The following is a 24,741-nucleotide window of genomic DNA, read 5'->3' on the forward strand; positions in this document are numbered from 1 at the left end:
GTTGTCATGCTCATAAATTCAGCTGACTTTACTGTTAAAACCACGAATGGTATATTATCACGCGGTTGTGTAAGTTCTCAACGGATCCCGTCAAGCATACGGTGATGTCGAAGAGCGAGTCAACGCTGTTTCCTTACACAAAGTCGAGTGCAGATCATGAGGAGGCAGGCAAGGACCTCCATTCCACCGAGGGCCATGAACGCCACCTTGAAACCAGCAACGTTGGCGATCCATCCTGTTATGGTAGAAAAAAAAAAGAATATGTCATCTTGGAGTGTTAGCTTCCATACTTATAGCAACGTAACAATGTCGGAATTTCGGGGCTTTGATACTTTCAAATTCATCGTGTCACTGCGGGCAACCAGGGATAGCCTGGTGGTAGTATCGCTGCCCGGAAAACAGTAGACATGGTAGATGATAGGTTTGATTCCCGTTGGTTCCCATTCCAACATGTTTTGTTTTTTTATGTAGATAAGCAGTTGCGGTGTTACAAATTTCATTCGTACTGAGGGATACAAACTGTCGGAATTTCGGAAATGGGGTATTTGTTCCAAGTTCATCGTGTCACTGCCGGCAACCAGGAAGAGCCTGGAAGTGTCGCAGCCCGGAGAGCAGTAGATGCTAGGTTCGATTCCCGCTGGTTCCTTTCCCGACATGTTTACGGATCTCATCAAGGCGCTCGATACTCTATAAATCATAGTACATGTATCTTACTATCAAAATTGCAGCACTATAAGTATGGTTGGAAGGGGCGTCTGGTTTATCAGTTACTTGTCAAATAGATATCAATATACTGTTCACGACTCTCAGTCACCTATTTTGCTTCCGTTAACAGGGAGTGTCCCACAGGGTTCCATTTCTGGTCCGCTTTTATTCCTACTATATGTAAACGATTATTTTGGTTCATGTGTCAGATTCATTACAATATAATTATTGTATTCTCTTTGCCGATGATGCGAATATTGTTCTTTTCTCATATTGATTACAACACTCTTATACCGTTGAATATTGAACTATCAAAATTGATATGGTTCTGGAGCGATGTGCTATCTCTTAACTTATCGAAAACAAGTTTGATACATTTTGAAGATTGTTGAAGAACAAGTCGTGATCCAGAAAATGATTTATGATTTTCATTATTCAAAGATGATATTGAAATCGAACAAAATCATGTATTGCATTTTTGGGCTTTGTTATAAATGAATATTTGAATTGGTCTGTTCATGTCAAACATATTAATATCTACTCTCATTGCAGGCCAGGCAACATTGCTGTTTTAATAAATAGGGATATTAACTTCCAGTGAAAACTCTTTTTAGATTGCATAATTAACTCGTTTTGCGATACTTAACTTATTGCAACATTGTCTGGCTAACTTCATACAGTAGTACAAATCCAATATTCTTGCCGCAAAAGAAAGCTATGCGTATCTGTGCTGGAACTGATTATAGAGCTCAGACGGATCCAGTTTTTCAAAAACACGAACTTTGAAAGTCGACGACATGAACTTTTGACAGACAGCTACCTTCATGTTTCGCTTCTATACCGAGTGTTTAACCTCTTGATCTTTGCAATGTTTTGAATATTTTTAGACTTGATAAACAAATTCATCCTTTAATTATCCCACTAGAAACGCCTCCAATATTAATCTAACCAAGGAGGTTCAAGAGAGTGGAACTGTCTTACTTCTTTTGAACCCATGTTCGATGCCGCCCCTCAAAAATATTTGAAGCATGTGCCAAACTGGATCTGCCTCGTAGATAGGAAGACAATTGACGCGTGTCTTATTGCATAATCACCAGTCATTTTCTAAGGAAGATATGTCTTTGCAATGGTAATTATTTTTCGCCATTTTCGCCAAATTTATCGTATCAATTGTACACTGAACGAGAAGTCTTCTTTCTCTTTCTTTCCGGTGCTTTCTCATTATCATTATTAGTGTTATTAGTATTAGTATTAGTATTAGTATTAGTATTAGTAATGGTATTAGTATTAGTATCAGTATTAGTATTAGTATTAGTATTAGTATTAGTATTAGTATTAGTATTAGTATTAGTATTAGTATTAGTATTAGTATAAGTATTAGTATTAGTATTAGTACTAGTATTAGCATTAGTATTATCATCATTATCGTATTATCACTATCTATGCGGCATTTCAGACATGTGTATGGTGGCAAACACAAAACACATTTGATTCAGAATAACAAATCTTCCACTTTCTTCCATTCATCTTCCATTATCTTCCATTTTCGCTATGCCTTTCTTTTTTCTTAGCATCACATGTGCACATGTCTGTTAACATTTTATTTTGTGAAATAGTTTGTTGTTTTGCTGTGGTCAATGAAGTCTTTAGTTTATCAAAGTTGTATACAGTACATATTTCTTTGTGTATGTCATGAGACTTCAAATACGAAGCTTGGCTTACTATGGATCCTCCTGTTAGGCAGTTTGAATTTTTCCCCTGTTATCATATCCCCATAGTCTTTCACGATGATTTCTTTATCTCTCAAGTGCAAAGTAGCCGTGATGATATTGATGAGTCGATGTGTATGTTTTCTAAAGAGATCTGTTGATTTCTACCACACTGAAACAAGAAATAAAATGAAATTAAAATGTAGATCAGCATTCAATTGCGATCTTACAAATTTCATTTGTACAGAGGGAGACAAATGTGCCCAATTCTTCGATCTATTGCTTTCAAATTGTGTCATCTTATCTGCAATAGCATGCAAGCATGCAGATAAAACAATTAATAGTTGTAAAGAAAATGTTCATGCCGAGTGATTTCTTCGATGCTGGACTGTGTTTGGCCTGTGTTTCCTCGTCGGATCATTGCGCACTACGCACTTCCACAGGTCAGGATGTATTATTACGCGATCCAAGAACATGTTCATCCACACGGCTGTAGCGTTCAATATTACTGATATCAAAATATGTTAATATTTCATAATTATTATAAAGGATCTATATTCACTGAGTCAGGATACGGTTGATTCGATGTAGTTCAGTTAACACTCCCCCAAACAGCGTGTTTTATGATTCGTTGATTGATTTATAAAAATAATTTTCTACTGCATAATCATTCCTTTCTGTTCTGGATTACTGGATAAACAGACGAAATATTCACTTCATGGATTTGACGTACGCATTTCGTACAATACGAGCCTATTTGGGGATTAAGTTTCCATTGCAAAGGTAGTCATAAACATGCCATCTATTCCGTTATTAACTAAGTGTGTTGAAAATCATCAACACAAGAATTGTTGTAGCGCCGTGTAGGCATACATATTGTAGGTGTGATGATAGCAAAAACAGTGAACAAGTCATCACCATTATGCTACGCTTACACCATGTTCCCGGCGGCCGCGACAGCCCGTTTGAAACGTAGTCCGCCGTCCTCCTGTTTTTCCCTTCTTCGTATTCTAGTCTTGTTAGTTCCAGCCCTCGCTCCGGTCATAATGATTATAGCAATCTGCACAGTATTTCCCGTCGCGTCCCACTTCGGACCGCCACTAATCTTTTAAAGGGAACGCAAACCCAAAGAGCAATGTGGATTGAGTGAAAGCAGCAACATTGGTAGCACACATCAGTGAAAGTTTGAGGAAAATCGGACAATCGATGCAAAAGTTATGAATCTTTAAAGTTATGGTGTTGGAACCGCTGGGCAAGGAGACTAGTAGAGGTTATGACGTATTAGTGGACAACAATACAAAGAAAACATAAAGGAAATCCAACAAAAGTTCACTTTTCTGGCATCATGAAAGAGCACTTGACTAACCGCTTTCAGAAAACAGGGGAATAATTGCTACCCTTAACATATTATGTCAGTATCAAGTTAATGGAATTTGTAATTTTCATGAAAAGTGATTTTTTGTTGAAGTTCCTTTATATTTTCTTTGTATTGTCGTCCACTCATATGTCATAACCTCTAGTAGTCTCTTCATCCAACGGTTCCAACACCAAAACTTTAAAATTCATAACTTTTGCATCGTTTGTCCGATTTTCTTCAAACTTTCATTGATGTGTTCTACTAATGTTACTGCTTTCACTCAATCCACATTGATTTTGGGGTTTGCGTTCCCTTTAAAGGGGAAGGCTAGTAACTGATCAGTGGGAATCGGTGCGAATGATGGGGGATGATTGTTCCTATTCTTGTGGGATTCATTTTAGAGTACATTATATATCTATTGTTGTGTGAAAATTATTTGCTTCAGAATGGTCTCATATTCAAGTAATGTGCAGCTTAATGCCCTGTCACTGACCAGGCATGCTAACCTGAAAACATCAAACTGCACATTACTTGAATATGAGACCATTCTGAAGCAAATAATTTTAACACAACAATAGATATATAATGTACTCTTGAATGAATCCCATAAGGATTGGAACAATCATCTCCCAGCATTTCCACTGATTCCCTCTAATCAGTTACTAGCCTTCCCCTTTAAAGGCATATCGCGTGCCGTCGCGTTTTATTGCGTTCATCCCGTGTTATTACAGCCTGCAAGTGTTCTCATTAGCACCGGGACTGAAGTTGCAATATTTTGACAGTTTAAAAATCTGACACGGCATCCATGGCAATCACGTCCTAACACGTTTGCCTATCCCGTCCCACCACATTGTCTCACGTCCATTCCGTCTCGTTCACGTTGGCCTGAAATGTGACTGCCGTGGCCGCGTTTAGCCGTGTTTGGATTTGGTCGATAAAGCCCCTTTCCCACTTTCACGGATCGCATCGCGTATCATCACGGATCGTCGTTCCGGGATCACCCGTGCTCCCCGTGCTCTTTTCGCCATTTATACCGTGTAGACACCATGAATTCATCCGGCATGATCCTTGTGAGAAAAAAAAAGCACCTTGCTTATTTTTGTTTTCATCCCGGACTTCACAGATGAAAATCAGTCCTTACTCTTCCTTGAAGGCACCGTGTTCTCCGTGTAGTCTTCGTATTCATTTCGAAACACTCCGTGAAGACATCGGGATCTCCGCATTAATAGCATCGGATCCATCCGGGACTGAAATTCCATGTCTTTTGCCAATACGGACGAACATTTCAGAGTAATTGTCTTGTAACGGACACACTATAGTGACATTTTGAAGAGAGAATGTCATAGAACGTGTAGATACCGGACTTGTCCGTGCAGACGCCATACATTGCCCTTGTTGACACCTAGTTGGGATCGTATCCACACCGGCATTGAGAGGAAAACAGCGAAATCGCACACGGGAACTCCCAAGATTACGATCCATAATGATCCTGATGATCTTTGAAGCGATCAGTGGAAGTAAAAGCGGACTTAAGTAACGTAAACACACACACACACACACACAGGCACAATTACTATGAATTGGTATTCATCGATGCCATACCTGCTAAAATGCCTCCAAGACTTTCTCCGATACCATAACACAGGCAGGTAAGGCCGTAGGCTGCGTAAAATCTGCTTGGAGGCGCAAACTGTTTCAAGACGATAAAGTCAAGTGTTATTCTGGCACCGATGGTCAGACCGCCCAGGAAGGCAGCTCCTCCGAGGAGCCAGAAAGCCTGAAGGAGCGGGTCGAGGAAGAACACGATGCTGTTCACGCAGACGCAGATCACAATGAGATCGACGGACGACAGCCATCCCATGTCGACGATTGGTCCCTGCAAGATGCGCCCAAGCATGTTCCCGATGCCCCCGAATGACGCCAGGTAGACCGCCTTGGAAAGGGGAAATCCCCTCGCCTGTCCATGAGGAATAAGGAAAATGAGCCATGCAACGTTAACGATCCCCGATAAGATGGAGTACAGAATGTACGGAATCAAAAAGGGTTCATCTATGACGACAGACAGGTCCAAAAAGGTCCAGAGACGATGTCCGTATTTGTAACAACTCTCGCAAGGACCATGGTCTAGAGATGTAGATGCCTGCTTCTGTTGATGTTCATCGCCGCTTACGGAACCGCCCGAGTTGTTCCCCTCCACTGCCTTGTCCGCCCCGCTGCCGGACTCGCTGTCTACCGAGTCTGCTTGCGGGTCATCGGAAACCAAGCTGTCCCTCGTAACCATGGTAGCAATTTCCAGCAGGCCAGCGATCTGCATGGAGATGCCGCCGAGGAGAAGAATCGCTCCCCTCCAACCGTACACCTCGCGGAAGAATTCGGTCAGGAGAGGCAAGATCATCATCCCGACAGAGTTCCCGGTTTCCGAGAGCCCGAATAGGAACGCGAACGCCTCAGACACTCGCTGGTTAAACAGCATCACGCATGCCATGAATATCACTGCATTTGCGACACCTGCGAAATAGACAGAAACAAGGGAATGATATGGACAAAAGGTTTGTCTTTTCCAGTTTACCATTGTATACTGAGTACATCAATTATTCTGTTTGATGAATTAATGTTTCTGGAGACTTTCGAAGGACAGAAAACGAAAAGAGATCGATGACATAAGCCAAGCAATATAACATATTGTAATTTTGTAATCAAATCTCTTACCAATTTTTCACAGCCTCTGACAGACTTCCAATTTCGGGCAGTGTGGGGGAAATTTAGCGTAAACATGTTGTTTGGACTGTAAGTAATACTATGTGGTAATTGGAATTCAAGCACTTCAGGGACTATTCACAGCAGTAGAATGCATCTAAACGGTTTCTGTGCTTTGGAAATTGTGGCGAGGTGGTTTAGTCGGTAGCGCATCGACCTTTCAATCGCATGGCTCTAGATCAGGTGCGGGTTCGAACCCGAGTAAATGTTGTGCATGATCACGTCGTCCCCACTTGGAGAAGCAGAAAAAAAACCCCTCGGATGGAACATAAAATGGAGATCCCGAGTGTAACACAGTGACAAGCCATCATACATACAAGCAAAAAAAAATCCCGCTTCATTCATCTCAAAGAGCGAGTTGCATGACCCGGTGAAGATGTCCACTCCCCAGTTAAAAAGGCATAATTTGCCATTTCAGATGAAACAAAAACCCAGTATTAGTGCTTCAAAATAGTTCTAAAATGTGAGTTAGGGATAGAAACAACCAATGTAAAAAAATTTGACCCAGTATAATCGATATTAAGTATTGTTAAATACACAAAATGTGAACAACAGTTATAATAAAAATGTTCCCAGACTAAACCGTCTACAGATATGGTTTAATGAGAAAGATAGTAGTATCTCCCCATATTTTAGGTTTTTTTTACAAAAATGTCATGTGGTAGTGTGTTTTGTGATACGACTGATCTATACATATGCATCAAAAGTGATATCTTGAACATGTTTTAAATCACTGCTCCCAAAGGTAAACAGGGCATTTAAGTACTCACAACACCAGAGACGGAGGCCAGCTTTAAAGGGAAGCTGAATATACTGTAGGCTATCCAGCCACCTTCCCAGATGGAAAATAAAAAACAAACGAACAAACAACATCGTTACCATCATCATTGTGCATAGTCACACTTTACTATACAGAATCTAGCAATTTTACCTGCGGTCACAAGGGCTATCGCCAGTTGGGCTACGTTGGTGGACAGTGAGGCTAGACACAGACTAGTAGCGCCCAATACACATATCACAGTCACAGCCTTCCTCGAAATATGCTTCATTGCAGGGAGGATTATTGGGGCTAGGTTAGGAGAGGAAAGAAATTAAAACAGAGGTGTAAACGAGTAAAAACAATAGAAGTAATGACAAATAGAAAAGTTCTCACGACAAAAAAAAAAGAATATCTCTCTCTGGAAAAGATTTAACTTTGTGGGTCACTTCGAAGGGAAGATTTCATTCTGTTTTCATGACGGCTTTGATAAAGAGAAAAGTGAACAAGAATTAGGTTCAGTGAAAGTGGACTAACAATGATATATGAAATTCCCGGCATTTTTAAAGAAAGGGATCTTTAAAGTCACAGATTATGATATAAAAATCAAACGAAGCGACGGACAAGCTGCCATCGAGTTACAGCTCTCATAATTGCTTTCATGTATAGAATAAAATTCTTCTTCTTCTTCTTCTTCTTCTTCTTCTTCTTCTTATCATTATTACTATTATCATTATTATTATTACTATTACTGTAGGTTTTCCCGGTCAATTTCATGCTTTTGTCATTCAAGTTCCTATTCCGAGCATTCAATTTCACGCATTCGGCGCTCGCAGCACTGAATCAGCAATCAAATTCAAAATCCGGTCATTCGAATTCACTATCGAAGCATTCGAATTCACTGTCGGAGCAATCAAATTCACTTTCGTAGCATTCAAATTCACTATCGGAGCATTCAAATTCACTGTCGGAGCATTCAAATTCACTATCGGAGCACGCATTTCAGCAATGAGCATTCAAATTCATGTCAAGCTGGCGACGGAATCTCGTTGGTCATTCAAATTCGTGAATAGGCAACCATTCCAAATAGCTGCATTCAATTTAAAAGAAGGCCGGAATTTAGTTAGTTCAGGGTCGTGTATGTGTGTCTTTTTATTTAGCTTTGAACATATCGAGATTTATGATGAATATTATTCATTTTGCAGTAAAGGTCCACCTGTTCATTGACAAATATGAACTCGGGTTTCACGAAAAGGAATATGCAGGCACATGTCCCTCTGATTGGACGTAAAATGGAGGTCCCATGTGTGACAGAGTCACAACTCACGCACGCAAAAGATCCAACTTCATTTATTCATTGCAAAGAGCAGAGTGTTTAACCCGGTAAAGTGGTCCCACCTAATATCCATCTGGACCCCATGAAAGACCAGCTATTGCAACCCTCTTTTTAGATGGAAAATCAAACAAAAAACAAACAAACAAACAAACAAGCATTAGGCACTACATATATGTATATGCCTACAGACGAGCATGATACGGAAGGTTGGTTGACACCTCCAGAAAAAAGCAATTTCGACTAGGCCTACATTGAAACTGATAACATGAACATTGTATACGTCTACTTTGTTGTTTATTGCTATCCTATTGGTTTACTTTTGCGGGACTGTGTGAGGTCATTGTGTGTCAGTTTGTCTTTAAATTGATGCATTACTATCATGTGGTTAGTGTTTGGGCATTGTCAACATGCATGCAGTATCATCAAGAAATATGATTAGATCGTCGTTGTGTTGTTTGGATGCACTGCTGATTGGACCTTACAATTTAGATTTTTTAGATGAAAAGCAAAGAATTCATGAACAGAGAACAATGTAGAACCTTTAAACAATAATAACTACACTATCATGCAAGCATTCAATGGTTGTGTATGCCATTTCTCCTTTCTTTAAAAAAAAAAGTCTACTACATTTTCCTCGTTAAATTGATCGCACGAAGTTGGAACTTGATCGCCTGAAAATGAAATTGAACGCTCCAAACAAGCTCATCGGGACTATTACATGACTATCGCGTGAATTTGAATGCACGAGTAAGAAATGCAATGCTCGCATTTAGAAATTGAACGCCCAATCGTGAATTTGATTTCACAGAAACGAAATAGAACGCCCATAAATGATATTGATCGCTCGGATTCTGAATTTGAATGCCCGAATATTTCCGCGTGCGTGCGCTGTGTGAATTTGAATGCACGATATATGAATTTGAATGACCAAAGTATGAAATTGACCGGAAAACCTATATTATTATTATCAATTCCATTATTATTATCATTATTATTGTTATTATTATTATTATTATCATATTAGTTTATTCATTTATTTGGCCATACAATTGTAATATACAGTACATGTAACACCTACAGGGGTATGATTTGTCAACGGTTTATCAGCTATCACCATTACCCATCCCCTTTTTCAAATTCATCATTACTAAATTTCACCACCTCTAAAACATCAATTTGAATGTGAATGATCGATCTTCGTCCACAAAACACCATGTTCAAAAAATTTGAGCGACGTAAGCGATGTCATCACCTCACCTGATTGCTATGTTACCGTGGGTACTGTGAATGACAACATTGTATAGGTTTTCCCGGTCAATTTCATACTTATATGTCACTCAAATTCATTAATGTGCAATCAAATTCACGCAGCGCACGCACGCGAAAATATTCTGGCATTCAAATTCAGAATCCTAGCGATCAATTTCATTAATGAGCATTCTATTTCGTTTTCGTGAAATCAAATTCACGATTGGGCATTCAATTTCAAAATGTGAGCACCCACTTTCCTACTCGTGCATTCAAAGTCATGCAATAGTCACGTGATAGTCCCAATGAGCTTATTTGGAGCGTTCAAATTCATTTTTAGGCGATCAAGTTCCTACTTCGTGCAATCAATTTAACGAGGAAAATGGAGTAGACTTTTAAGAAAGGAAAAGGGCCAACACAACCAATGAATGCTTGCATAAATATAGTGTATTTAGGATTTTTTACATGTTCTACATTGTTCTCTGTTCATGTATTCTTTGTGTTTCATCTCAATAAATTTCACATTGCAATGTCCAATTAGCAGTGCATAAAAACAACACAACGAGTAGTAATCATATTCCTTGATGATACTGCATGCTGACAACGCCCCAACACCAACCACATAATGACAATTCATCAATTTAAGACAAACTGACACACAATGATCTCACATAGTCCCGCAAAAGTAAATCAGTAAGACAGCAATACACAACATACAGCACGTACAAAATGTTCATGTATCAGTTTCAATATAGTCAAAATTGTGGGGGGTTTTTTCCTCGAGTGTCAACCAACCCTCCGTATTATGCTCGTCCGCAGGCCTATACAGTGCCTAATTTTTGTTCGTTTGTTTCATTTTCTATCAAAGAGGATGGCTGGATAACCCATATTCATAGCAGCATAAGCTGGTCTTCCATATGGGGTCCAGTTAGATGTTCTGCTCTTTGCGATGAATAAAAAATGAAGTGGGATCTTTTATTGTGCATGAGTTGTGAGTCTCTTACACGTGGGACCTCCATTTTATGTCCAATCCGAGGGACATGTGCCTGTATATTCCTATTTGCTTAGCGCGAGTTCAAAATTGTCAGTTAACAGGTGGACCTCTACTGCAAAATAGATAATCATCATAGATCCCAATATATTCAAAGCCAAATGAGAAACACATGCATGCACGGCCCCAAATTAACTAAATTCAGGACTTCTTCTAAATTGAATGCAGTTATATGGAACATGGTTGCCTGTTCACGAATTTGAATGACCGACGACATTCCGTCGCCAGCTTGACATGAATTTGAATGCTCATTGATGGAATGCGTGCTCCTCTCTTAAATTTGAATGCTCCGATCGTGAATTTGAATGCTCGGATAGTGAATTCGAATGACCGGATTTTGAATTTGATTGCTGATTCAGTGCTGCGAGCGTGGAATGCGTGAAATCGAATGCTCGGAATAGGAACTTGAATGACAAAAGTATGAAATTGACCGGGAAAACCTATACTATATGGGAGAGCATCTGAGACATGTGGATATAGGAGCTGAAAATGTTCAACTTAACAATTGCATAATTCAATCGTTCCTTTTCATATTTCACGAATATTTCCCGACACTGTTGGTTTGATTTCAGCGAGCTCTAGATTAAACCACCCTATGTTGTATTTGTATGAAAATATCACAGCGATTTTAATGGAATGTGACATCATTGACAATCTCAGTAGAATTCTGGAGAAATATTCAAAACGTTATCCATAATGTTCTATATTAGTAACCTCCGTTAAATACATTCTTCGTCGATATACACACTATAAGTCTTACACGCATATACTAGATCACGGCGTTGTATAAACTTGGTACAACACTATACAGAACTCAAGTACCTGTGCTCTATACTTTCGTCAACTTCAAATAAACTTCTTAAAAATGCTCTGGTATTTTAACGCCACGAGTTCCTGAATGGGAATGATGAAACTCACCTAAAAAGTAAACCACACCGTGATAAGTCGCGATTATGATTCCAATGGTCGCGTAGTTGGAGTCCAGTTGAATCACCAGGTCGTCCACGAGCACGCCGAAGCTCTTGATAACGCCGATCTCGATGAACCTGATGGCGAACATGAAAAGGACTAGGAGCACGGAGTTGCGCCATCGCTTGAGAGAAGACCCGTTTCCACTAGTCATTTAGTTATCCGCAGAGCCTCAGGTGTAGATCTAAATGGACATTAACATTTGCACAAGAGAGTTTACGTACAGAGTGAGGGAACTATCTCTTTTAGGCGGGGTGTAAGCATTTTCTGGTAGACGAACTATTTCAAAGTGGTATTTTGGGAAAGCACTTGTGAGTGACAAAAAGAACGATTAAAAGCGGTGTCTTCTAGGTGCTCGGCCCACCTAAGGGCGTTTTGAATGGATTTCCTTAAGACCCTCGATCAAAAATTGAATGACCACACAATGTCAGCTTAAAAGAGAGGGGGGGGGGGGAAGAGGCTCACTCTACAAGGACTAATAGAGCAATATGGTGCACCCTCCTTTCTTCCTATTGTGTCTTAGTTTGGTTCCAGATGGAATGTTAAGAAGAAGAAGAAGAAGAAGAAGAGACAGAGAAAGGGGAGGGGGTGAAAGAAATCTCTTCTCCGACGCCTTTCAAAACCCGACCTGACTGATGTGTGAAAGCCACAATATAAATGCCACTTAAAGGGGAAGACTACTAACTGATCAGTGGGAATGCTAGGGGGAAGATTGTCCCAGTCCTTTTGGGATTCATTTAAGAGTACATTATGTATCTATTGTTATGTGAAAATTATTGGCGTCAGTATGGTCTCATACTCTCTAAAAAAAATCGAGTGAAAATTTTCACTCTAAAAAGAGTGAATACAAAAAAGAGTGAATTTCGAGTGAAGTTGGAGTGAATTTTGAGTGAAAATGTTCATTTTCACTCATTTTGGAGTGACGTCAGGGATCACTCCAAAATCTTCGAGTGATCCTTGACGTCACTCCAAAATGAGTGAAAATGAGCATTTTCACTCAAAATTCACTCCAATTTCACTCGAAATTCACTCTTTTTTGTATTCACTCTTTTTAGAGTGAAAATTTTCACTCGATTTTTTTTAGAGAGTATTCAAGTAATGTGCAGTTCAATGTTTTTAGGTGAGTGTGCCTGGTCAGTGACGGGATGATTGCTAACGGCCAAAATTTCGAAACTGTAATACCCAGAGCGGGTTGATAGATACATGCTTGTGAAACTGTGGGTGTGGTATCCCAGCTCTTTTCCCCTTGGGATTCTTAGTATCCTTCACATTATAAAACAATGTGTTCTTTTGTGTGTGTGGGTTTTTGTTTTTGTTTTTTCGTAGGACATGCTGTAGATTGTCAGAGGTCATGATTAACCTGAATTTATACTCTTCTTGTATTTGCAGTTGTATAGATGTGTCTATGGTGCTTTCAAATTGCAGAACAAGAAAAGTCACTCGTATACAAACAAAGATAAGTTAATTCAAGTACTCGACGTTATAAATGTGAAGTGAAGTGAAGACGTGTAAAGCTTATCCTCTTCCAAATATCATCTCAGCAATATAATGTATGTTTTCTGTGACAATACCAAAGGTCCTGTTTAATGGAACTGTTTTCCTGCCCTTTGTAGTTGCTTTTAGGACAAATATGCTTTGAAAGAAATAAAAACAACAACAACCTAACACCAAACAAACTAGCAAATATGAGGAAAAAGTTCCTCATACTACTTAAGTAATGTACTTGACTTCTGCATATCTGAAGACTGACACAATTACTGTATCTCCTCCATGCAGGAATTATATCACAGAGAATTAGAAATTTTGTTATGTATTTCAAAAGCATGATGCACCTCTTGCTATTTCATATCATCTGTACAGAGATGTGTGATGGTGTTTCAAGAACTGTTCGGTACACAAATGACAAATATTGTGGAAAAAAAAATTAGTGAGCAAATGAAAATATTTTGTTAAGAATATTTGACACAGATTATAACATGACAAGTACAACCCTCACCTTTAGATTGTAAAGTTAAGGTGAATAAATACATTTCTGCTAATTTGTAAAAGAGCAAATTTCTATGGTTTTCAGTTTTTGAGTAATATTTGAAAAAAATATTGGTGAATTTCATGTACATGTACATGTATTCATGCTTGTGAAACTGTGTGTGCATGGGTGTGTTATCCTTGCTTTTTTTTCCCAGTATCAACGATAATGTATGACATGCTCATGTATTGCTCATATGTATGTTTTGTACGTATAATGTTTGACTGATGAGATGAAATTCAATTCAATTCATTTCATTTCAAATGAGTTTGTGATGCACATTTTCAATGCAGATAGGTACAAATGTACCTTTAAGAATGGTGCCAGTGAAGCACCTTACCAGCACTGCGTGTGAAACACACCAAAAATACACAGATATCAATTCACATCTTACTGTACATTCTAAGAAAAAAAAAGGGTTCTTTCGAGCACCATTAAATGGTTCTCAGCACTGTCACAATAGCGACACCTTTTTGGAGCCTGTGAGAACCTTTTTAAATGGTGCCTGTCAGCACCTTTTAACATTGGTGCGCATTAGAACCTTTTCCAATGAAATGGTTCTCATGAGCACCTTTTGAAGAGTCAAAAATGTGCCCATCTCTAGTCAAAAAGGAGCACCATTTCATCGGGAAAAAGGTTCTAATGGGCACCTTTTGCAAAAGGTGCCGACAAGCACCATTTAAAAAGGGTTCTCACGAGCACCAAAAAGGGTGTCGCTATTGTGACAGTGCTGAGAACCATTAAATTTTAATGGTGCTCAAAAGAACCTTTTTTTTTTTTTCTAAGAGTGTAGAGTTGCGACACCGGAAGTTGATTGGTCAATCCCTCAAAATAGTTTCCCCTGGTTGTATGATGTCGATAAGACCGTAGAAAACCGCGTACCCTATTATGACGCAAACAATGCATTCATTGTTATTTTGCTCCGTGGCTCGCGCAAAGTAGAGTTACGCGCTCCGCGCATGGGTTTTGCGCGAGAATGCAAAATAGCTTCCCCTCGTCGTCATAACATCAATAAAGACCCACAACCCGGGATTATGAATTACAACAACAACATTGTAAAGGAGTAAGACTACATGATTTTGGTATCAATGGCGGCTGTGTGTTAGCACCGTGTGTCTCTACCGTGACTGGTTTACTGTATCTGCGTTTCGACTCTGTTTGACTTGCAATGTACAAACTGCAAGTTTCCATATATTACAAGCCACGTCAGGAGTAAGTCCAAATTGTCTCCAACCATGTCGTCGTCGAGAACGAGACTGAAGAAGAAAAATCTGGTCACCATGTTGAAACCATCGACGAAGATTCCCCCGAGGACTCCCCCGACCTGGCTGGGCATTCCAGTCTAGGTTGTACCGGCAGAGATGTCTCTACTGCTGCTGGGCACTCAAGCACTACTCCTCATTCAAATGCAAATTGTGCTGCCGATACAAGTGAAAGTGCGAATGCGAATGCGAGCACGGACAATGTCAAGACCGCCGACATGAAAGAGCTCATTTCCGAGCAAGTGATGAAAGCCCTTTGTTCAGAATCTGTCATCAAGGAAATAGTTGACGCCGTTTACACAGCTGTCTACGAGTAACTTGGGGACGAACTTCACGCTTCGTTTCAGCTAGAATTGAAGCAAAGGGACGAAAAGATTAGTGAAATTGCTTCATTATCGGAGAAACTCCAGAAGAAGATCAAATACTTGGAATCAGAGCTGGAGAAACAGGAACAGTATTCATGTCGTCAGTGTCTACGAGTACGGTATACTGCCTCCCAGAATCTCCAAAGGAGAATACGGATGATGCCATCCTCGCTCTTGCCACCAAGATCGGTGTCGACCTGGATGTTCGGGACCTAGACAGAAGCCATAGGATCACCTCCAAGCCGCGCTCCGGCGATCGATCTACCAACCATCAGTCACCTGCAAAACCCAGACCACTCCTAGTCAAATTTGCGAGATACAACGCTCGTAACCGGATGTATGCTGCCAAGTCGCGATTGAAGGGGACAGGAATTGTCATCCGCGAAGACTTGACATCTGAAAGGCAGGAACTGTACTACAAAGCACTCTCTCACGTGAACACTATACGCAAACATGGTCATCTGAATCTTCACAATAACAAAAAACGGAACCAAGAAATTGATCACTTCTCTCCGCGACATCGACACTTTGTGAATAATCAATAAAGCTTCATTATCCCTGTCTTCTAATGGCGTCTTTCTGTGAGTATCTAGGCACTGATTTTTCGGTCAATTCTGATGACGATGAGAATTCCTATTCTCAAAATTACACCTCTGATTGCAATTATTATGATTTTGAACAGTTTCGTGATTCAGTATCTATTAATGCGTCGACGAATAAGCTTAGCTTGATCCATTATAATGCTAGAAGTTTGAATTAGAATTTTGATAAACTTTGTGAAGATTTACAGGTTCTTAAGTTCCCCTTTTCTGTTATAGGAGTAACTGAGACATGGATGAGCAATACATCAAATCATTTTTCTTTACAGGGTTATAACATGTTCCAAGCTAATCGTATTGAAGGCCGAGGCGGAGATTATATGTGAGAGAAAATTTGTCTGTTCAAACTTTACAAGATGTAGAATAGTCTATTGATGGCGTAGAATCTCTTTTCACTGAAACCACGGATGCAATTAAGAACAAGATAATAATTGGAATAGTATTATCGTAAACCTTCTTCAAATGTCGGTGATTTCATAAAATCCTTTGATCTAGTTTTGAATACATTGAATGCAATGTCGAAAGTGTGTTTTATTATGGGAGATTTGAGTCTTGATTTGATACAGTATGACCAAAACAGTGTCATTCAGAATTACGTTGATATGCTTTTCTCAATGGGGTATTCCCCCCTGATATGTAAACCGACCCGTGTATGTTCTAATTCAGCTACTCTTATAGACAATATTTTTACCAATTCTTCTGACCATCATTTCATTTCTGGTATTTTACTCTCTGATTTGAGCGACCATTATCCAGTTTTTTTCTGTTTCTTCTTTAGCTACGTTGAGTCCAAATGGTAAAAAGCATAGTGTATTATCACGGAAAATAACACCTTTGTCATTATCATCACTGATGGGCGATTTATCGAAAGCTGACTGGTCAGATATCCTTGAGCTGACCGACGCCAATCTTGCCTATGAGTTATTTTTGGACCGTTTTCTGTTTATATTGAATGAACATTTGCCGCTTAGAAAAGGGGGTTCTGTTGATAAAAGGATTAAAAAGCCCTGGATCACACGTGCAATATTGAAGTCAATCAAGAATAAAAACAGATTATTTAAATTGTACAAACTGAACCCAAACAACAGTAATGAATCATTTTATAAGCAATATCGTAATAGATTGAACTCTGTTATTCGACATGCTAAAAGAAAATATGACTATGATGAGTTTCATAAGACTAAATTTGATTCAAAACGTATGTGGAAATTTATTAACCGGACTCTGGGAAAAACTGATAGTAATCTGCCTGAAATTTTAGTACAAGGAAATGATGTTATATGTGATCAAGTTTTAATAGCAAATATTTTTAATGAACATTTTGTGGATGTTGGTCCAAATTTGTCTCGTTCGATTGATACATCAGATACGTCTATGAGTTTTTCTGATTTTCTCTCTGGTAATTTCGAACGTTCTTTCTTTTTTAAACCGGTTTCTGAATCAGAAATATATGATATTGTTCACAAAATTGATGGTAACAAGAGTGCTGGCTTTGATAACATACCCGCTTCCATTGTAAAATCAGTTATCATATTTATCATTAACCCAATTGTACATATATGTAATTTATCTCTCGAAACCGGCGTATTTCCATCCAGTATGAAAACTGCCAAAGTTATCCCTGTGTTTAAGAAAGGGGACAAGAATGATTGCAATAACTACAGACCTATATCAGTACTTCCGGTTTTTGCAAAAATATTGGAGAGAATAGCATTTGATAGGCTTTACACTTTTCTTAATCAGAATGATATTCTTTGTTGTAATCAATATGGTTTCCGTTCTCATTATTCTACTGAGTTTGCTATAATTGATTTATATGATTGGGTATTGAATCTTATCGATAGAAATAAGCATGCAATTGCAATATTTATGGATTTATCGAAGGCCTTCGACACCCTTTCCCATTCAGTTTTACTATCCAAATTGCAATACTACGGGGTTCGTGGTATATACCATACCAGTGGTTTCATAGTTATTTAACTGGGCGAAAACAATATACTTTATACAATACTTACTGTTCTAATAGCAACTCATTATTATGCGGTGTTCCCCAGGGGTCCATATTAGGACCCCTTCTGTTTTTGATATATATTAATGATATTGTAAAATGTGCACCGTTTTTTCAATTCTTATTATTTGCAGATGACACTACTTTAGTAGCATCCCATTCTGATTTTTCAGTTTTGATTGATTCCATAAATGAAAATTTGAATTTAGTTTATACTTGGCTTCTCTATAATAAGTTATCATTGAATGTTCTCAAAACAATATATGTCGTATTTCGTTATTCGCAAAACTTGAGTGAAAATTATGACAACATATCATTGTATATAAATGACACTGAAATTGAACACTGCTCGGTAGTAACATACTTGGAGTGACATTAGATCAACATTTTGCCTGGGATTTTCATATTAATCATGTCAGTTCGAAGGTATCCAGGATCATTGGTATACTTCAACATATAAGGCATTTTGTCCCCCTTCGTATTTTGTTCATGATGTACAATGCATTTATTCTTTCATATAATATATAATACATAATATTATTATGTATTGCAACACTGTGTGGGCCACTGCATTCCCGTCCAAACTCTGCAAACTGCACCGTCTTCAAAAACGGGCTCTGCGTATCTGTTCAAATGCCAAATTTTATGCTCCATCTATGCCTTTATTTTGTAGTTTGAACACTCTACATACAGTATTTATGATATTAATAGATTAATAGATTAAGTACTTGTATGATTATGCATCGTTATTTTTCTAATACATTACCTGAGTATCTGAGTATCTGATGGAAATGTTTTCTTTGAATCTGGATGTACACAATAATGATACTAGAAATAGACAACTCTTCCACAAATCTAGAGTAACTTCCCATTCCCTGTGTAAATCGATTCGGTATACTGGACCTAATATGTGGAATTCTCTGCCTCCATCGCTACGCAATATTCAATTTCTGAACTCATTTAAAATTAAGTATAAGATTCATCTTTGTCGTTTTATGTTTAACGCAACAACTTATATTCACTCACATTCACACACTCGCTCACGCGCGAACATACATTGAGTTATTCTGTGCTGTATACTGTAGCTATTTCTATGTCATACGTTATGGGTGTATCTACCTGTCAAGCCTCCTAGGCTTTTACTGATACATCCTATTTCATTTTTCTTTATTATAATGCACTCCGTTTGTTCTATTGTATTCGTTCGCTGATAGTAATTTTTACCATTTTAACCTGTACATATTGTGTATATATGCATGATTGTTATTTTTCCAATCTTTTTATCCGAAGAATGAAATAAATGAATGAATGAATGAATTTTTCCGTCCTTACATTTTGACGTTCGCCCATCAACATCATCCAGGAGCGTTAAAACAACTCTGAAAATATTTCATCCTTTCCAGTTGTTTGCATCCGTTTCCTTGACTTCGACAGTAAGTACTCCTTTCTCTACTTCATTAAGTTTACATGACTGCCGTAAAAACAGGACATTTTTGTCAACAAGTCACACTCCCGTCGCAAGCAACAATGGTATCTCACACTGCCGCAGGGTCCGGGTACTGCGCGCCTATATGTGAAAACCCTGTAGAAATAATTCGTCGACATCGACGACCAGGGGCCTTTCTTATAAAGACTTGTGATAGAAATCAATCGCAAGTTTAATGTGAGCTTCAATGCAAGTTGCGATTGATTTTGGGACTTGTGATCGATTTGAAGGCTTTGTAAGACGGGGCCCAGGGGGAACTATTTGACGTGACCTTTGCACCCCAGTGTCCCAACTCTATCTATCAACCCGCTCTGGTAATACCACCGAACTAAAACATATAGTATGTTTTAGTTCGGTGGGTAATACCTATCTACCTCCCTCTACGACCTTTACATGCCATTGGATTACACTACCCAGCTCTCAGCTAGCGAGCAGAACTCATTATCACGCACACACCACTACCATAGCTCACCGCACAGCAGCGTGCGAGTCCACGTAAAAGTAGTAGTCTGGGTGCCGAAGCCACTTTTTGGGCCTAACCTTGTTTTACCGTCCACCCAATATTTTTTGATGGTTTTGCCCTATTTCGAGGGTGCTGAATCCGAATCTGGATGATGCAAGTCTTGCATCCTTGAGGATTTTGAAATATTCAAGATGGCCGCCAAAATGGCCGCCCAAACCGGAAATTCCTATATATTCCCTTTCAAATGGTGAGAAATTGAAAACAATTGATGGTTTTGCCCTATTTCGATGGTGCTGAATCCGAATGTGGATGATGCAACTCTTGTGTCCTTGAAGGTTTTGAGATATTCAAGATGGCCGCCAAAGTGGCCGCCGAAATGACCGCCAATTAAAACTAGAAATTCCGATGTATTTCTTCCAAATGGTGAGAAATTGAAAACAATTGATGGTTTTACCCTGTTTGGAGAATGCTGAATCCGAATCAGGATGATGTAACTCCTGCATCCTTGAGGATTTTGAGATATTCAAGATGGCCACCAAAATGGCCGCCAAAACCGGAAATTCTCACGTATTTCATTCTCAATGGTGAGAAATTGAAAACAATTGATGGTTTTACTCTATTTTGAGGGTGCTGAATCCAAATCTGGATGATGCAAGTCTTGCATCCTTGAGGATTTTGAGATATTCATGATGGCCGCCAAAATGGCCGCCAAAACCGGAAATTCCTAAGTATTTCCTTTTAACTGGTGAGAAATTGAAAACAATTGATGGTTTTACCCTATTTCGATGGTGTTGAATCCGAATCTGGATGATGCAACTCTTGCATCCTTGAGGGTTTTGAGATATTCGAGATGGCCGCCAAAGTGGCCACCGAAATGACCGCCAATTAAAACCAGAAATTCCGATGTATTTCCTTCTAAATGGCAAGAAATTGAAAACAATTGATGATTTTACCCTGTTTGGAGGGTGCTGAATCCGAATCTGGATGATGCATCTCCTACATCCTTGAGGATTTTGAGATATTCAAGATGGCCGCTAAAATGGCCGCCAAAATGGCCGCCAAAACAGGAAATTCTCACGTATTTCATTCTCAGTGGTTCAAAATTGAGGAAAATTGATGGTTCTATCCTATTCCGATTACAAAATGGCCGCCAAAACCGGAAATTTCCACGTATTCCAATTTTAATGTTTCGCAATTGAGAACAATTATATTGATGATTCTACTCTATTTCGATCACTGTGCTGAATGCGAATCTGGACGATACCACCCTTGCATCCTTGAAGGTTTTGAGATATTCAAGATGGCCGCCAAAGTGGTCGCCGAAAATGACCGCCAATTAAAACTAGAAATTCCGATGTATTTCCTTCCAAATGGTGAGAAATTGAAAACAATTGATGGTTTTACCCTGTTTGGAGGGTGCTGAATCCGAATCAGGATGATGCAACTCCTGCATCCTTGAGGATTTTGAGATATTCAAGATGGCCACCAAAATGGCCGCCAAAACCGGAAATTCTCACGTATTTCATTCTCAATGGTGAGAAATTGAAAACAATTGATGGTTTTACCCTATTTCGATGGTGTTGAATCCGAATCTGGATGATGCAAGTCTTGCATCCTTGAGGATTTTGAGATATTCATGATGGCCGCCAAAATGGCCGCCAAAGTCGGAAATTCCTAAGTATTTCCTTTTAACTGGTGAGAAATTGAAAACAATTGATGGTTTTACCCTATTTCGATGGTGTTGAATCCGAATCTGGATGATGCAACTCTTGCATCCTTGAGGGTTTGAGATATTCAAGATGGCCGCCAAAGTGGCTGCCGAAATGACCGCCAATTAAAACCAGAAATTCTCACGTATTTCATTTTCAGTGGTTCAAAATTGAGACAAATTGATTGTTCTATCCTATTCCGATTTCAAAATGGCCGCCAAAACCGGAAATTTTCACGTATTCCAAATTTAATGTTTCGCAATTGAGAACAATTATATTGATGATTCTACTCTATTTCGATCACTGTGCTGAATGCGAATCTGGACGATACCACCCTTGCATCCTTGAGAGTTTGGAGATATTCAAGATAGCCGCCAAAATGCTCGCCAGAATGGTGAGAAATTGATAACAATTGATGGTTTTACCCTATTTCAGGTTTTCGTCAATGGCAAAATCTAAACCCAACCATACTCTGCTGATAAACGAACGCATATTGTACATCCCAGTTTGAACTTGCTGTACTGTGAAACCAGCTTTACCGGATATCTTGGAGTTTGTAAGATACAGCTGTGCCAGGAATGAATCCTGCAAGACTACAGATTCGGTTGAATGTTTGAAAGATTACACTGTTTCATCTACATATCATGAATATGTTTTGAACACTAACAATCAGTGGACAAGACATACCCATCTCGATCATATAGTGATAGTGACGTAGAGAAGCTTACTGAGATTCCCAGCATTACCTGTTTTAATCCATGAACAGTTTTAATCGTTTCATCTATGAACACTCACATTGGTTAATTTGTTTATATTGGTGGTTTTGATGACATTGTTGAAGACAAGAGTGGGACATTTTTATAGTTCTGCTTCAATTTTTTTTTTCAATATGATGTAATATCACAATTAAATAAATGGGGCGACAAACCTCGTATCTACAAAATGTCACATGTTCAGGAGAGAAAAACAAAAACAAAAACAAAAAGCGAAAAAACGTGGCAGCCAAAGCACTATAACAAATGAACTTTTCCTTTGACATGCCATGGTAGCTTCATTTTTGGGGTAAGACAGCTAAGGTTTGGACAGGACATCATTAACTGATTATCTGACTGTTTATTCAAAAAAAGTCATTTTCACTAAAATTTCAGATACAGGGTCTTGTCGCCCGAGCGACGATATCATATATACACACGAGGGGATGGAAAAATCACAGGTAAAGCGCAGTAAAAACAAACAAACAAACGACAACATATAAGGTAATAGTTGATATAGTCCAGTACTTACGAATATCATAATCACGCAGAGTGCTTTTGACATTACCCTTATATTGATATCTACTATAGTGGTCATGGATGCAACCATTTCTAGTGACGTAATCAGAATATGCCACAAGTTTCATAAGAGTACGCGGTGAGACTCATAAGAATACAAGAAAAATTTCAACACCAAATACCAGCAGGCCATAATTTGATATTACTCTTATAGCCAAAAAGGATTAACTTCACATCAGACCGCGGAGCTCTTATTGGCTACCACAGGCATTACTTTATAACAATTGTGCATAAAGAATTCAGTCTCATCTTTGTGTTTGTACGTTTCAGTATGACGTCAATATCATTTTTGTTTCCATTACGTGTTAAAGTTCCGTTTGAGACATATCCGAATATCTCAGTATATTACAATACCATTGTGACAGTCATTTTGGATGCCATTAAATGTTGGCTGATTTGACAAATTTGCTCAACCGAGTTGAATTCAAGAATACGGATTATTGCTTTTAATTCCTCGCTTCACGTTATAGCACAATATTTCACAATTTATAAGAAAATATCAAGGAATTTTCGTTTATACAGGACATTTGTAAACATCTCGAAACCTTCAGCACCCTCGAAATGGGGTGAGACCATCAATTTTCAAATTTTCACCATTTAGAAAAAAAAAATATAAACATTGGAATTTCAATTTCTGCCAATTATTTTAGCGGTCATCTTGGGCATCTGAAACCTTAAGGAATGCAAAAACGGCAACAACAAAATGTCAAGGGTGCTGAATAGGGTCTCAAAAATTTCAATATTGACAGTTATTTTGGCGGTCATCTTGGAATTCTCAAAACCCCCAAAACACAAGGATTGTATCAACCAGGTTTGGATTCAGCACCCTCAAAATAGGATAAAACCACCAATGTTTTCAAATTTACAACATTTAGAACGAATTAGGGGCCTACATGGGAATTTCCGTTTTTGACGGCCATTTGGGGCCATTTTGGCGGCCATCTTTATCATCTCAAACCATAAAGGATGCAAGAGCTGTATCCTGCGGCTTCAAATTCAGTAAACTCAAAATAGGGTAAAACCATCAATTTGTTTTCAATTTTACACCATTTAAAAGGAAAAGGGGTCTACATGTGAGTTTCCATTTTGGGCGGTCATTTTGGTTTCCATCTTTATTATCTCAAAACTCTTAAGGATACAAGAGTTTTATCAAGATTCTGATCCAGCACCCTCGAACTAGGGTAAAACCATCAACAGTTTTCAATTTCTCACCATTTAGAAGGAAATACAGGGGAATTTTCGGTTTTGGCGGTCATTTTGGCGGTCATCTTGAATATCTCAAAATCCTTAAGGATGCAAGAGTCACATCAGCCAGATTCGGATTCAGCACCCTCGAAATACCTTAGAACCATCAATTGTTTTGAACTTCTCACCATTTAGAAGGAAATATATAGGAATTTCCGGGTTTGGGCGGCCATTTAGGCGACCATCTTGAATATCTTAATATCCTCAAGGATGCAAGAGTCGCATCAGCCAGATTCAGATTTAGCACCCTCGAAATAGGGTAAAACCATCAATTGTTTCCATTTTTCACCATTTAGAAGGAAATACATGGAAATTTCCGGTTTGGGCGGCCATTTTGGTGGCCATCTTGAATATCTCA

The 24,741-nt window shown here is 38.8% G+C and overlaps 1 protein-coding gene across 1 annotated transcript; it reads right to left on the reverse strand.

The window, feature by feature from the left end:
* Window positions 1-119: 119 nt before the first annotated feature.
* On the reverse strand, window positions 120-12,043 carry LOC139711873 (monocarboxylate transporter 13-like). Its single transcript, XM_071623722.1, has 4 exons — window positions 11,839-12,043; window positions 7,460-7,597; window positions 5,374-6,279; window positions 120-235 (listed from the first exon to the last, which is right to left on the reverse strand). Exons 1-4 carry the CDS (start codon window positions 12,041-12,043, stop codon window positions 120-122), a joined length of 1,365 nt encoding a protein of 454 aa, XP_071479823.1.
* Window positions 12,044-24,741: the final 12,698 nt, after the last annotated feature.

The sequence above is a fragment of the Diadema antillarum genome, unplaced genomic scaffold (assembly GCF_040938485.1).
Source record: "Diadema antillarum isolate AM-2024a unplaced genomic scaffold, OU_Dant_1.0 seq00001718_RagTag, whole genome shotgun sequence".
NCBI lineage: Eukaryota > Metazoa > Echinodermata > Echinoidea > Diadematoida > Diadematidae > Diadema > Diadema antillarum.

What these genes read in the sequence shown, in the direction of transcription:
- LOC139711873 (XM_071623722.1), bottom strand. Translation starts at nt 12,043, where the DNA reads ATGACTAGTGGAAACGGGTCTTCTCTCAAGCGATGGCGCAACTCCGTG. An exon ending in GATAGCCCTTGTGACCGCAG is followed by an intron (nt 6,280 to 7,459) that starts GTAAAATTGCTA and finishes TCTATTTCGCAG; the next exon opens with GTGTCGCAAATGCAGTGATA. An exon ending in TCTTGGAGGCATTTTAGCAG is followed by an intron (nt 236 to 5,373) that starts GTATGGCATCGA and finishes CTACCATAACAG; the next exon opens with GATGGATCGCCAACGTTGCT.